Source organism: Moschus berezovskii, chromosome 7 (genome assembly GCF_049115385.1).
Source record: "Moschus berezovskii isolate FMDL1 chromosome 7, NW_MosBer_1.0, whole genome shotgun sequence".
NCBI classification, from domain to species: Eukaryota; Metazoa; Chordata; class Mammalia; order Artiodactyla; family Moschidae; genus Moschus; species Moschus berezovskii.
Window position 1 is genome coordinate 10561708 of NC_142466.1, and position 14069 is coordinate 10575776.

General features: G+C 41.4%; 1 protein-coding gene across 1 annotated transcript in view; it reads left to right on the top strand.

Annotated features, from left to right (window-relative positions):
- The window catches only part of GALNTL6 (polypeptide N-acetylgalactosaminyltransferase like 6), a 1544427-nt gene that overhangs the window by 1408733 nt on the left and 121625 nt on the right, over positions 1 to 14069 (top strand). The window contains exon 7 of the mRNA XM_055428017.1: positions 2362 to 2479. Coding sequence (XP_055283992.1) covers positions 2362 to 2479 — 118 coding nt within the window. The remainder of the gene's footprint in view (positions 1 to 2361; positions 2480 to 14069) is intronic.

Sequence of the window (14069 nt, forward strand, 5' to 3'; positions counted from 1 at the left end):
CCTACTCCAGTATTCTTGCCTGGAGAATCCCATGGACAGAGGAGCCTGGCAGGCTGCAGTCCACAGGGTCACAAGGGGTCGGACATGACTGAAGCAACTGAGCAGGCACACTTTGCTCTTTTTTAACAGTGAAGCAAACTATATATTATGCTGGGTTATCTTTCAATTATGTTTTACAATTTATTATTAAGGATTGAGAATTTCTAATCACTTAAGCCAAGCCCCACAGAACCAAAGATGACACAGATGTATCAAATACGATCATTGAGGAACTGCCCCCAGGACATGGTACCATGCCAGTCTGTCCCAGCTACAGCTGTGATTCCCTCTGAAATTCAGTGCATGGAAAATGGGGAGAGAATATACTGCTGGAGAGAGGGCTAAAGTAAGGCATATCTGGTTCCAAGACTTCCATTTCAAACAGAATTTTTAAAATGCATGAGATCCTTTGTGTTATTATTTCAATCCTGCTCACTTTCCTAGGGGAGAAATAAATCCCTCTTCTATCTTGTAATCTTTCCATCTACAGAGCGTATACATATATTTTTTTAAATCTTAAACTGAAGTGATTAGATCAAGTACCATCATAACATACAAAGTCTCTGAAATATACAACACACTTAAATAAATTCACATTTATGTCCCTCTAGAGCATCATAGAAAGTTACCAACAGCACAACTTCAGTGAGTCTGTAAATTGGTGTGTCTTATTTACTTAGACATTTTTAAACATGCCTTCAGTATTTAGTGTCTTGTACTTATATGTATAAATATCATTTGTTTCCAAAAAAATCTTCAGAAGTGTCACAAAAATTTTATTCACTGTGTGTGTGTTTACAGATTTGCTTGGTCTGCATAAAGTGTTCTCCAGTTGTTTTATGTACACATTCATGTCGCTGTCTCTCTTTACCCGGGGTAAAGAATCCTCCTGCAGTGCAGGAGACTCAGAGATGTGGGTTCACTCCCTGAGCCGGGAAGATCCCCTGGAGAAGGGAATGGCAACCCACTGCAATATTCTTGCCTGAGAAATGCCATGGAGAGGCTACAGTCATGGGCTCGCAAAGATTGGGACATGACTTAGCGACTAAACAACATCAACTCTGTTTAAACATTGAAATAGAAACAGCATTGCAGTCAAGAATTCAAAGGCTTTGGAATCAGCCACCGCGCCACCACCTTCCTGGCCCAGAGAGGATGTTGGGCCCTCCCTCTCTCATCCTGTTTCTCCCAACAGAACACAGGGATGGTATTCCTAGAGCTGCAGTAAGGAAGAGAACTGGACAAGAATCTCACAGAAGAGCCCAGCACATAGTGAACATTCAAAAACACGAGAACAGGGACTTCCAGGTGGTCCAGCGGCTAAGACTCCAAGCTCCCAATGCAGGGGTCCAAGTTTGATCCCTAGTCAAGGAACTAGATCCCACATGCCACAACAAACTATGTGCATGTCACAACTAAAACCCCACATGCCACACCTAAAAATTCCCATGTGCCACAACTAAGACTCGGGACAGCCAAATACATAAATATTAAACACACACACCCGTGACAGACTCTTCTGGCAGTCCAGCGGTTAAGACTTCATGCTCCCACTGCAAAACAGTGGCAAAAACATTTAAAATAATAACAGAAAAACTGAAAAGTTGCTCCTGAATTGCCAAAAAAAAAAATTTTAGGGCAGGATCCAATGATTATAAATTACCTCATTGCATAGTAATGTGACTGTAATGCATCCTAGCAAGAGCAGAAAACTTGAAATTATTATTTGATCAAAAGAATATTTTCTAGAAAGGTAGACTTTAAAAAGAACATCATTAAAGTGAAAAGACCTAGTTTAAACTCCAGCATCGCATGCTAATAACTAGTTCTGGTTGGTTATTTTGTTCTAACTGACCATCTCATAGTCTGTTCAATGGACATGACCTGGAAATGGTAGGCACATGGTGAGTACATATGAGAAATTAATTAAAGTTATGGTCTACAACTGCGTTTTCTATGTTTTTATATGTCTGATAGTATAAGATCTCTTTCACTTTGAGGAAAAGCCATAAAACCACTGATTTTCCCAACATATCAGTCACTAGTCATCTTATACTTCTCTCTGATGACAAACACACGTAGCTAATGTGTGGCTCCATGGGGCGTGAGTGGCTTGAGAGCCTGAATTATGAAGTTCAAAGCCAATGGGGGCTCCAGGAGCGATCGGAGACCCCGTGAGAACTCATGAACACTCACAGAAAACCTGTGCTGAAAAACTGCAGTGACCACTGAAACTTAAAGTTTGCTGTTTTTATCCCCAAGCAAAATGCCAGGGTCCCCGGTGCTCAGAGCCCTTTAAAGATGGTTTTATTCCTTTCACAGGTCTCCCGTTATGGCTGGAGGTCTCTTTGCCGTGGATCGCAAATGGTTTTGGGAGTTGGGTGGCTATGATCCAGGTCTGGAGATCTGGGGAGGAGAGCAGTATGAAATTTCTTTCAAGGTAAGCCATCAGCACCCTTGCCACACTAGGTCTGCCTCTTTTTGACAATTCTAATGGAATGGCGACATTTCGTTTTTTGATCTATGCTGTAAATTGACATCGAAAACAGACATGTCATTTTCCCACCTCAGCTTCTGGCTGAGAGAGGCTACTTCCTCCTGAAGCTTCAAAGAGACACAGTCATGCCATCAAAGTAAAGCAGAGGAGAAAGAGTTCAGAATCCCACTTGCAGGCAGGAGCCGCGCTGCGCGAGCACCCCTGCTGCTCCACACCTTCTCAGGCCCCCAGAACAGAGAGACAGTGGCTATGAGGTGAAAACAATGGAATTACTGGAGCTTCTGCCCTTTGTGTTTGTTCTAGAATAAACACATATGTTGCAGAAGGAAATGGCAACCTACTCCAGTATTCTTGCCAGAAAAATTGCACGGACAGAGGAGCCTGGTGGGCCACCGTCCATGGGGTCACAGAGTCAGAAATTTAGTGATTAAATGATTTATATATGTATAAGTGAATCTTCATAGAATTCCAAAACAAGTGAGTTTTTTATTTTTATCTGAAACTACTCAGGTTTCGTTTCCACTTGCTTGGACCATAAGTACTTCTAAAATTATATACTTTATTACATATATTCTTAGTCGCTCAGTTGGGTCTGACTCTTTGCGACCCCATGGACGGTATAGCCCCTCAGGCTCCTCTGTTTATGGGATCATCCAGGCAAGAATACTAGTGTGGATTGCCATGCCCTTCTCCAATCAAACCTGCTCTCCTGCATTGGCAGGCAGATTCTTCACCCACTGAGCCATCCAGGAAGCCTTTATTACTTATATATGCATGCATATATTCTGATACACACATATATGATGTATAAATATATAATAGCGTATCAAATTTCAGGATTTGTAAATGACAACATTTGCTACAACACATGAAGATCAGATAATCAAAGCAAAATAAACTATGCAAAAGGCTTTCTTCTTTCCTTTGTCCTTGTCATTATTTATACAGATAGTGATTCTCACAAAATTTATCACACCGAAATCTCAGTAAATAAATCAGCTGTCTTAATGACCTCTATTATAAAGTCAAACCAACTCTTGCTAAAATAAAATGTATCCTGAATACAGTAAAAGTCATACCTAATAGTCCAGCTAAACTTTTTGAATATATACATAAAAGAAATTGATAAAACTGGTTTTTATTCAACTGTAATAACCATATTCAATGTGTTAACAGAAATGTTATGTTGTCTCCAAAGTGTCATAAAATAAATATCCCCAAAGAGAAACTCAGGAGACATGACTACAGGCTTCAGGATATCTAGAATTTTCAATCTGATTGCTGGCAATAAACCTGGAAACACTATTTACTAAATTAGTGTTTCTTTTCACCATTATTGAAACACATCTAATTGCACACCTTAGGCACTGTTTTCCCAAACTTCTGTAAGGTACATTTACACCATTTATTCAATGATATGTGATTACAAATGCTAGGCCAAGTGCTTTACATGTATTATATATTTTAAAACCACAGCTCTAAGAAGGTGGTGTTATTCTATTTTATAGATGAAGAAACTGAGACTTGAAAGTTTTAAAGATTTTTACATTAATTTTTTTAAGTTCTAAAGATTAAATAAACTACCTGGTGTTGCTTAGGGATTAAAATGCTCAGGTTGACTCAATTGTAGAGAATACAGAAACATAAAATTGTCCATTCACCCAAGTCATATCTGCCAACACCATTCCCAAGTTCACAATTACCCTGTTCAGTTCAGTTCAGTTCAGTCGCTCAGTCGTGTCCGACTCTTTGCAACCCCATGAATCACAGCACACCAGGCCTCCCTGTCCATCACCAACTCCCGGAGTTCACTCAAACTCATGTCCATCGAGTTGGTGATGCCATCCAGCCATCTCATTCTCTGCCGTCCCCTTCTCCTCCTGCCCCCAATCCCTCCCAGCATCAGTGTCTTTTCCAGTGAGTCAACTCGTCGCATGAGGTGGCCAAAGGATTGGAGTTTCAGCTTCAGCATCAGTCCTTCCAATGAACTCCCAGGACTGATCTCCTTCAGAATGAACTGGTTGGATCTCCTTGCAGTCCAAGGGACTCTCAAGAGTCTTCTCCAGCACCACAGTTCAAAAGCATCAATTCTTCGGTGATCAGCTTTCTTCACAGTCCAACTCTCACATCCATACATGACCACTGGAAAAACGATAGCCTTATATTCTCTTAATTCATGAGCTCTTTAGGTTTAAAAGGCTATTAAGAAAAATCTGTATTGTACAAACAGTAAATAGTGGAAAGGGTGTAGAGAAAAGGGAACCTTCTTAATACTGCCGGTGGATTATACATTGTTGCAGCCACTGAGGAAATCAATATGGACGGGTTCCTTAAAAAACAAAAAAAAGAGTTGCTGTCTGATCCAGCATTCCCACTCCTGGGCATGTATCTGGACAAAACTATAATTCAAGAAGATACATGCACCCCTGTATTCATAGCAGCACTATTTAAAATAGCAGTGACATGCAGACAACCTAAATGCCCATTGACAGAGGAATGGATAAAGATGCGGTGCATGTATGCAATAGAATGTCACTTAGCCATAAGAAAAAGAAAGAAAAAAGATGTCATTTGCAGCAACATCGATGGGCCTAGAGATTATCATACTAAATGAAATGTCAGACAAAAAAAGACAAGTACTGTATAGTATCACTTACATGTCGAATCTAAAAAAAGAAAAAGCTACCAATGAACTTATTTATGAAACAGAAATAGACTCAAAGACATAGAAAACAAATTAGTTACCAAAGGGGTACGCAGGGAAGGGATAAATTTGAAATTTAGGATTAACAGACACACACTACTACATATAAAATAAACAGCAAGGACCTACTGAATAGCACAGGGAACTATATTCAATGTCTTATAATAACCTATGAATCACTTGAAACAATGCAAATCAACTATACCTCAATTTTTTAATTTATTGAATTATTATGTATTTATTTGGCTATGCCAGGTCTTTAGTTGTGGCATGTGGGATCTATTAATAAATTCCCCGACCGAGGACTGAACCCAGGCACCCTGCACTGGTAGCATGCACTCCTAGCCACAGGACCACCAGGGAAGTCCCTATGCTTTTTTAAAAATTATTTAAAAAGAAAAAAAATGGAAAAAGAAAACCTATATTAAAGAGATACCTGACTTTGAATAAAGAATCGGGTGTAGATAAAAGTACTGAGGGAAGTCTGAGAGTTTGCAGAAGGGACATCTGCACTCCACATCACAGGGGTATTTTTAAGACAAATATAAACTTGAGCCTCTCACATTGCTATCGCGTCTATCTATTGCTTCTTTTCAGGGTGACCTGGGGTTCTATTACCCCACTGCCTCTTTCTCCCGTAATCTGTCACGCTGAAGGTTATAATCGGAATGCAGCCCTGCTGTCTTTGTCTAGAAACCATGGAAACAGAGCTAGAGACTCAGGACTGCATGGCCCCAGTTTGTTTGATGGGAATGCCAGATTCTTTGCCAACAGCTATGTCTTATGGGGTCCCATTTCAGACACATCCCTCTGTCCTTCCCACCACTGTGGGCTGACCTTGGGCTTGCTGTCCCTCTCTCTCAGTACTTGGAATATAAGGGGGACACACTCAAGCAGGTTTTGGTAGAATTTGCATGGAAGATGAGGAATATTCTCCATATGAGATAAATGAAAAGAATTGTCTACAAATAGCTCTGCTCAATGAACATTTTAAAAAGACAAAGAAAAAATCAAATATCTGTATCTGGAGAAATAGTCCATAAATGGTGATTAATTTTACCATGGGAAGCACTGTCAGATGCTCACTGGTCAGCCTCCAGGCTTGGGAGCATGTACAGGCAACTGAGAAGTCACCAGTCTATTCCACACCATCATAAAGAAATTGTTTCACTGAAACTTAGAAACTCTCATTCAAAAGATTTCAGTCTGCATTTGTCATCAGGCATCTTTGCTTGCTGCTTGCGTGTCAACCAAAGAATCATTTCACTGACGTTTATGACAAGATTCTGTGGCTGAATGAAAATATGTCCAGAAAAGTGTGTGTTAGTCTCTCGGTCTTGTCTGACTCTTTGTGACCACATGGACTGTGGAGCCCGCCTCTGTCCATGGGGTTCTCCAGGCAAGAATACTGGAGTGGGGGTTGCCACTCCCTTCTCCAGAGGATCTTCCTGACCCAGGAATTGAACCCAGGTCTCCTGCACTGCAGGCAGACTCTTTACTGTCTGAGCCACTGAGAAAACCCGGGGTGGGGGGCAGGGGGGAACCCTCTGCTTTATATTAAGAGGCTGAGTTTTGGGTCGGACGGTGTTGGCTATGAGGGCACCTCAGTTCTCTATCTCTCTGAATATCTTTCCTTTTTCTAACATCTGGCGCGGTGAGGAGACTTCATGCCATCACACGGAGACCAGCACAGCACACCACAGAAAAGTTGCTGTGGTATTTCATGACACAGGCAAGCAAAAGAGCTCTCTAGAGAAATGATCCGTCTGCCCTGTGCTCAGGCTTCAATCTCTTTTAATATGAATCTGAATTCTCACATGACCCAGAGTTACCCAGCTGCCTTTCAAACGTTGCTAGGTTACCAGATGCCAGGGAGGAAACAGCACCACTAAGTCAGACACTAAACTAGCTTTCACTGAGCATCTGATTTACATCAGGGCGGCATTCCAGGTACTCAGTTTGCAGTTGCATCTGGAAACAAAAGGGCTTCCCAGGTGCATTAGAGGTAAACAGCCCTCCTGCCAATGCAGGAGATGTAAGAGATGCAGGTTTAACCCCTGGGTCAGGAAGATCTCTTGGAGGAGGGCATGGTAACCCACTCCAGAGTCGTACACGGTTTAGTCACTGAACAACAACAGCAAGTGACAGCCTTTGTTATGCGCTCTTGTCCTTCCCATGCGTTAAGCTAAGGTTCAGATATGTAAGGAAATTATAACTTACCTCTCACAATCTTTCAGCCTTTATCAGTCACTAATTCATTCAGTGGGCATTTATTATTGATTCAGTTCAGTTCAGTGGCTCAGTCGTGTCCGACTCTTTGCGACCCCATGAATCACAGCACACCAGGCCTCCCTGTCCATCACCAACTCCCGGAGTTCACTCAAACTCATGTCCATTGAGTCGCTGATGCCATCCATCCATCTCATTCTCTGTCGTCCCCTTCTCCTCCTGCCCCCAATCCCTCCCAGCATCAGGGTCTTTTCCAATGAATCAACTCTTCGCATGAGGTGGCCAAAGGATTGGAGTTTCAGCTTTAGCATCAGTCCTTCCAATGAAACCCAGGACTGATCTCCTTTAGGATGGACTGGTTGGATCTCCTTGCAGTCCAAGGGACTCTCAAGAGTCTTCTCCAACACCACAATTCAAAAGCATCAATTCTTCGGCAATCAGCTTTCTTCATGGTCCAACTCTCACATCCATACATGACCACTGGAAAAACCACAGCCTTGACTAGACAGACCTTTGTTGGCAAAGTAATATATCTGCTTTTTAATATGCTATCTAGGTTAGTCATACTTTCCTTCCAAGGAGCAAGCGTCTTTTAATTTCATGGTTGCAATCACCATCTGCAGTGATTTTGGAACCCAAAGAAATAAAGTCTGACACTGTTTCCACTGTTTCCCCAATGTGCCAACAGTCTTCTAATGCAAGAGAAGCCAAAGCTGTTTCTTCTGCATTTGGGTCCCCGAGTCAGGGTAAACTAGAGATGCCTGGACCACATCCACTTTGCATCCTCCCAGCTTGGGCTCCTTTAAACTGAACTGAATATAAAATGGAGAAAAGACAGTCTCTTCAACAAGCGGTGCTGGGAAAACTGGTCAGCCACTTGTAAAAGAATGAAACTTGAACACTTCCTAACACCATACACCAAAATAAACTCAAAATGGATTAGAGAGCTAAATGTAAGACCAGAAACTAAAAAATTCCTAGAGGAGAACGTAGGCAAAACACTCTCCGACATAAATCACAGCAGGATCCTCTAAGACCCACCTCCCAGAATATTGGAAATAAAAGCAAAAATAAACAAACTGGACCTAACTAAAATCAAAAGCTTCTGTACAGCAAAGGAAACTATAAGCAAGGTGAAAAGACAGCCTTCAAAATGGGAGAAAATAATAGCAAATGAAGCAACTGACAAAGAATTAATCTCCAAAATATACAACAGCTCCTGCAGCTCAATTCCAGAAAAATAAATGACCCAATCAAAAAATGGGCCAAAGAACTAAACAGACATTTCTCCAACAAGACATAAAGATGGCTAACAAACACATGAAAAAATGCTCAACATCCCTCATAATCAGAGAAATGCAAATCAAAACCACAGTGAGATACCATTTCACACCAGTCAGAATGGCTGCTATCCAAAAGTCGACAGCAATAAATGCTGGAGAGGGTGTGGAGAGAAGGGAACCCTCTGACACTGTTGGTGGGAATGAAAACTAGTACAGCCACTATGGAGAACAGTGTGGAGATTCCTCAAAAAACTGGAAGTAGAACTGCCATATGATCCAGCAATCGCACATACACACCGAGGAAACCAGAATTGAAAGAGACACATGTACTCCAATGTTCATCGCAGCACTGTTTATAATAGTGGGCATACACACCGAGGAAACCAGAATTGAAAGAGACACATGTACTCCAATGTTCATCGCAGCACTGTTTATAATAGCCAGGACATGGAAGCAACCTAGATGTCCATCTGCAGACGAATGGATAAGAAAGCTTTGGTACATATACACAATGGAGTATTACTCAGCCATTAAAAAGAATGCATTTGAACCAGTTCTAATGAGGTGGATGAAACTAGAGCCTATTATACAGAGTGAAGTAAGCCAGAAAGAAAAACACCGATACAATATACTAACACATATATATGGAATTTAGAAAGATGCAAATGATAACCCTGTATACGAGACAGCAAAAGAGACACAGATGTATAAAACAATCTTTGGGACTCTGTGGGAGAGGGTGAGGGTGGGATGGTTTGGGAAAATGGCATTGAAATATGCGTATTATCATATGTGAAACGAATCGCCAGTTCAGGCTCTATGTATGTTACAGGATGCTTGGGGCTGGTATGCGGGGATGACCCAGAGGGAGGAAAAGGGGAGGAGGGAGGTGGGAGGGGGGTTCGGGAGGGGGAACTCATGTACACCCGGGGCGGATTCATGTCAATGTATGGCAAAACCAACCAATATAATATTGTAAAACAATTAGCCTCCAATAAAAATAATAAAAAAGAAAAAAAAAAGAAAAGTTAAAAATAAGTAAATAATTTGGAAAAAAAAAAAAAAGACAGACTTGGCTGATGAGAATTTAAAAATCAAAGGCAAAAACAACAGAATAAAAACAAAAATAAATATTTGCCTTACACACAAAAAACAAATAAATAAATAAATAAACTGAACTGAGAGAGGCTTCCCTGGTGGTCCAGGAGTTAAGACGTCACCTTTCAATGCAGGGGATACTGGTCTGATCCCTAGTTGGAGAGCTAAGATCCCACATGCCTTGTTTCCAAAAAACAAAACATAAAACAGAAGCAATATTGTAACAAAGTCAATAAAGACTTGAAAAAAAATGAGACTGAAATGAGAACCTGAAGACACTTGGAAGCTATCTTCATGCAGTCATAGAACTCTTCTGATTTATGATTTTTACCTGACTCTTTAGTATTACTTCACTCACACTGATTTGACAGCAATTTTTAAACAATTCCATCTTTTAAGCTCTTCAAATTAGTTTTGATATGAACAACAACTCTTTCCATAACAGTATTTCATCAATTCAAATGATACATCATCAAATTACATAATTATAATTTTTTTTTAACTAGCGTAACCCCCTTTGGGAATAAATGCACTGCCTTTGGGCTCTTTTTTTAAGATTTTTTATGTGGACCATTTTTAAAGTCTCTACTGAATTTATTACAATATTGCTTCTGTTGTTTATGCTCTGGTTTTTTGGCTGTGAGGCTTGTAGGGTCATAGCTACCTGACCAGGGATCAAACCTGCACCTCCTACATTGGAAGGTGAGATCCTAACCACTGGACAGCCAGGGCAGTCCCAATTGCCTTTGAGAGACACACACAACTGTGAGCCAAGGATTCCAGGCAGATCCAGTATAGCCTGTATCCAGCGTAGGTCCACCTAATATGAATGCTATTTGCTATATTTACTGAATGACTAGAGTGATGGTTTAGACCTTAAATTGATTGAGCAGATTCTGACCTTGCTGTCAAAAACTCTCAATCTTCTAAGAGACAGGGAAAGCTCATGTTGCAAGGGCGGGGGCACTGCTGCCTCCCTAAGGAGGCAAATCACCCTGCTCCTGGGTTCAGGTCTGGGGTGAGGCGCTCCCCTTGAGTCCTTGTCCTCACAAAGGTGCCCCAGTTCCCTGCCCTCTGTCCAGGGGCCTGAGAGGTATACCAGGTAACTGAGTGGCCAGTGTCACACAGTGATGAGGCAGGGTGGGAGCAGGCTCCGTGCCCTTCCGTGTGACCCTTCCCTGCTGCATGCTGGTCCTTCAGACCAGCTCTCAATCCTGTTTGCAGGTCGTCACTTCTTTTTCCTTCCCTCGGGCCCCATCTTGTGTAGTCTCTCTGTTGTTGTTCCGTCGATAAATCGTGTCCAACTCTTTGTGACCCAACTCTTTGTGACCCCATGAACTGCAGCACACCAGGCTTCTCTGTCCAACACTATCTCCCTGAGTTTGCTTAAACTCATGTCCATTGAGTCAGTGATGCCATCCAATCATCTCATCCTCTGTTACTCCCTTCTCTTGCCCTCAATTTTCCCCAGCATCAGGGTCTTTTCCAGTGAGTCAGATCTTTGCATCAGGTGGCCAAAGTATTAGTTTAAAAGTATCAGTTTTAGCATCAGTCCTTCCAACGAATATTTAGGGTTGACTTCCTTTAGGATTGACTGGTTTGATCTTCTTGCTGTCCAGGGGACTCTCAAGAGTGTTCTCAGCACCACAGTTCAAAAGCATCAATTCTTTGGCACTCAACCTTCTTTATGGTCTAACTCTCACATTCATACATGACTACTGGAAAAACCATAGCTTTGACTACAGGGACCTTTGTGGGCAAAGTAATGTCTCCAACACAGGTGGGGAGGGGGGGGGCGGAAACAGTCCTAAAATAAGCCTGGAGGGTTTCTTTGAATCTTTGATCGATGTGACTGTGACTAGGAAGAAAATTCCCCCAGAGAAAAAATATAGAAGATAGAAAACACACTGAACATAACAAAGAGAATATTTAATACTGCTACACAGAAATAAACATATCAGCTCAAAGAGACTAAAGTATGCCTGAGATTTTAATAGATGGCATCCATTTATTTTGCATCCCTTTCTGATTTTTAAAAGCTTCACAAGGAGCTGCCTCTGTTCCAAAGTCCTGACCATTCTAGTCTTCCTATACTGGTAATGACTGTTATTTGGCCCTTTAGCAGGGAAAAGTAATGACTTAGCATTTAAAGGTCATTGAATTTAACTTCTCATTCCATTCAACACTAATACAAGGTAAAAATATAATTTCTATTTCATAACTGCAAAGGCAGGCCATTACCTCATTAATATCAAAGCAAGGAGCAGAATTCAGGTTTGCTCTACAAACCATTAGCCTAATTTCTTTTAGCTGGGGAAAAAAATAGATTTTATGTCCTCTGTGCGAAAGTGGCTACTCTAATTCTCTGAAACCACTTTAAAAAAGAAATGCAGTTTCTTCCCACCTGAATTTTATCCAATATGGGGGCTGACAACTCCTGTTATAATTTAATGTAAAATTTAATCTTTTACTGTCTTTAAAATGCAATGGCTATTCAATAAGATTTGCATGTACACAACACAAACTAATCATTGAGTATAGAACACTCAGCTTTTTATTCAAACAAGGTAACAGCCATCAATTTGGAATATGCTACAGTGCAGGAAACTGTGTAGTCTAGAGCTTAGTCTCATTACAGAGCTTCTCAAGAACAAACATGGATTTTAATTATTTGTACTCAGAAAATCAAAATTGATAACCTCACTAAATTAGCTAAATTTAAAACTTCCCAACATAGTATGTTGGGCTTTCCTGGTGACTCAGATGGTAAAGAATTGGCCTGCAATGTAGGAGACCCAGGTTTGACCCCTGGGTTGGGAAGATCCACTGGAGAAGGGAATGACACCCCACTCCAATATTCTTGTTTGGAGAATCCCATGGACAGAGGAGCCTGGCGGGCTACAGTCCATGGGATCACAGAGTCGCACATAATAGAGTGACAAACATATACTTAACATACTATGTAGCCATCAAAAAACTTTTAAGTGTATTTCAGTTCAGTTCAGTCACTCAGTCGTGTCCTACTTTTTGTGACCCCATGAACCGCAGCACACCAAGCCTCCCTGTCCATCACCAACTCCTGGAGTCTAGCCAAACCCATGTCCATCGAGTCAATGATGCCATCCAACCATCTCATCCTCTGTCGTCCCCTTCTTCTCCTGCCCTCAATCTTTCCCAGCATCAGGGTTTTTTCCAATGAGTCAGCTGTTCGCATCAGGTGGCCAAAGGATTGGAGTTTCAGCTTCAGCATCAGTCCTTCCAATGAACACCCAGGACTGATCTCCTTTAGGATGGACTGGTTGGATCTCCTTGCAGTCCAAGGGACTCTCAAGAGTCTTCTCCAACACCACAGTTCAAAAGCATCAATTCTTCGGCAATCAGCTTTCTTCACAGTCCAACTCTCACATCCATACATGACCACTGGAAAAACCACAGCCTTGACTAGACGGACCTTTGTTGGCAAAGTAATGTCTCTGCTTTTTAATATGCTGTCTAGGTTGGTCATAACTTTCCTTCCAAGGAGTAAGCATCTTTTAGTTTCATGACTGCAGTCACCATCTGCAGTGATTTTGGAGCCCAAAAAAATAAAGTCTGACACTGTTTCCACTGTGTCCCCATCTATCTGCCATGAAATTTATTTATGGTTCAACAATTGAACATTATACAATTATAATTTACGAAGAAATTTCTGCTCTTATAGAACACTCATAGCAACAACAAAAAAAGAATATGAAATAGGAACCAAAAAAAAGCCTACTCTAGACAAAAGTATCAGATATCTTACCCCCAACCACAGTGTATAAGGAAATTATCATATGCAGTAAGATCAATTCAGTGATGGGCTTTCCCTGGTGGTCCAGCAGTTAAGACTCTGTGCTTCCAAGGCAAGGGGCACAGGTTTGATTCCTGATCAGAGAACCATGATCCCACATACCACGTGGTGCAACCAATAATAATAAGTTTTCATTAAGGAAAATATAATAATAACAAAATTATTTTTTTAAAAAATATCAATTCACTGATGATAAATTGGGGCTTCCCTGGTGGCTCAGAGGTAAAGAATCTGCCTGACAACGCAGGAGACATGGGTTCAATCCCTGGTCCAGAAAGACGCCACATGCTGTGGAGCAACTAAGCACAAGGGTCACAACCATAGAGCCTGGAGCCACAGCTACTGCAGCCCACACACTCCAGAGCCTGCGCTCCACCACAAGAGAAG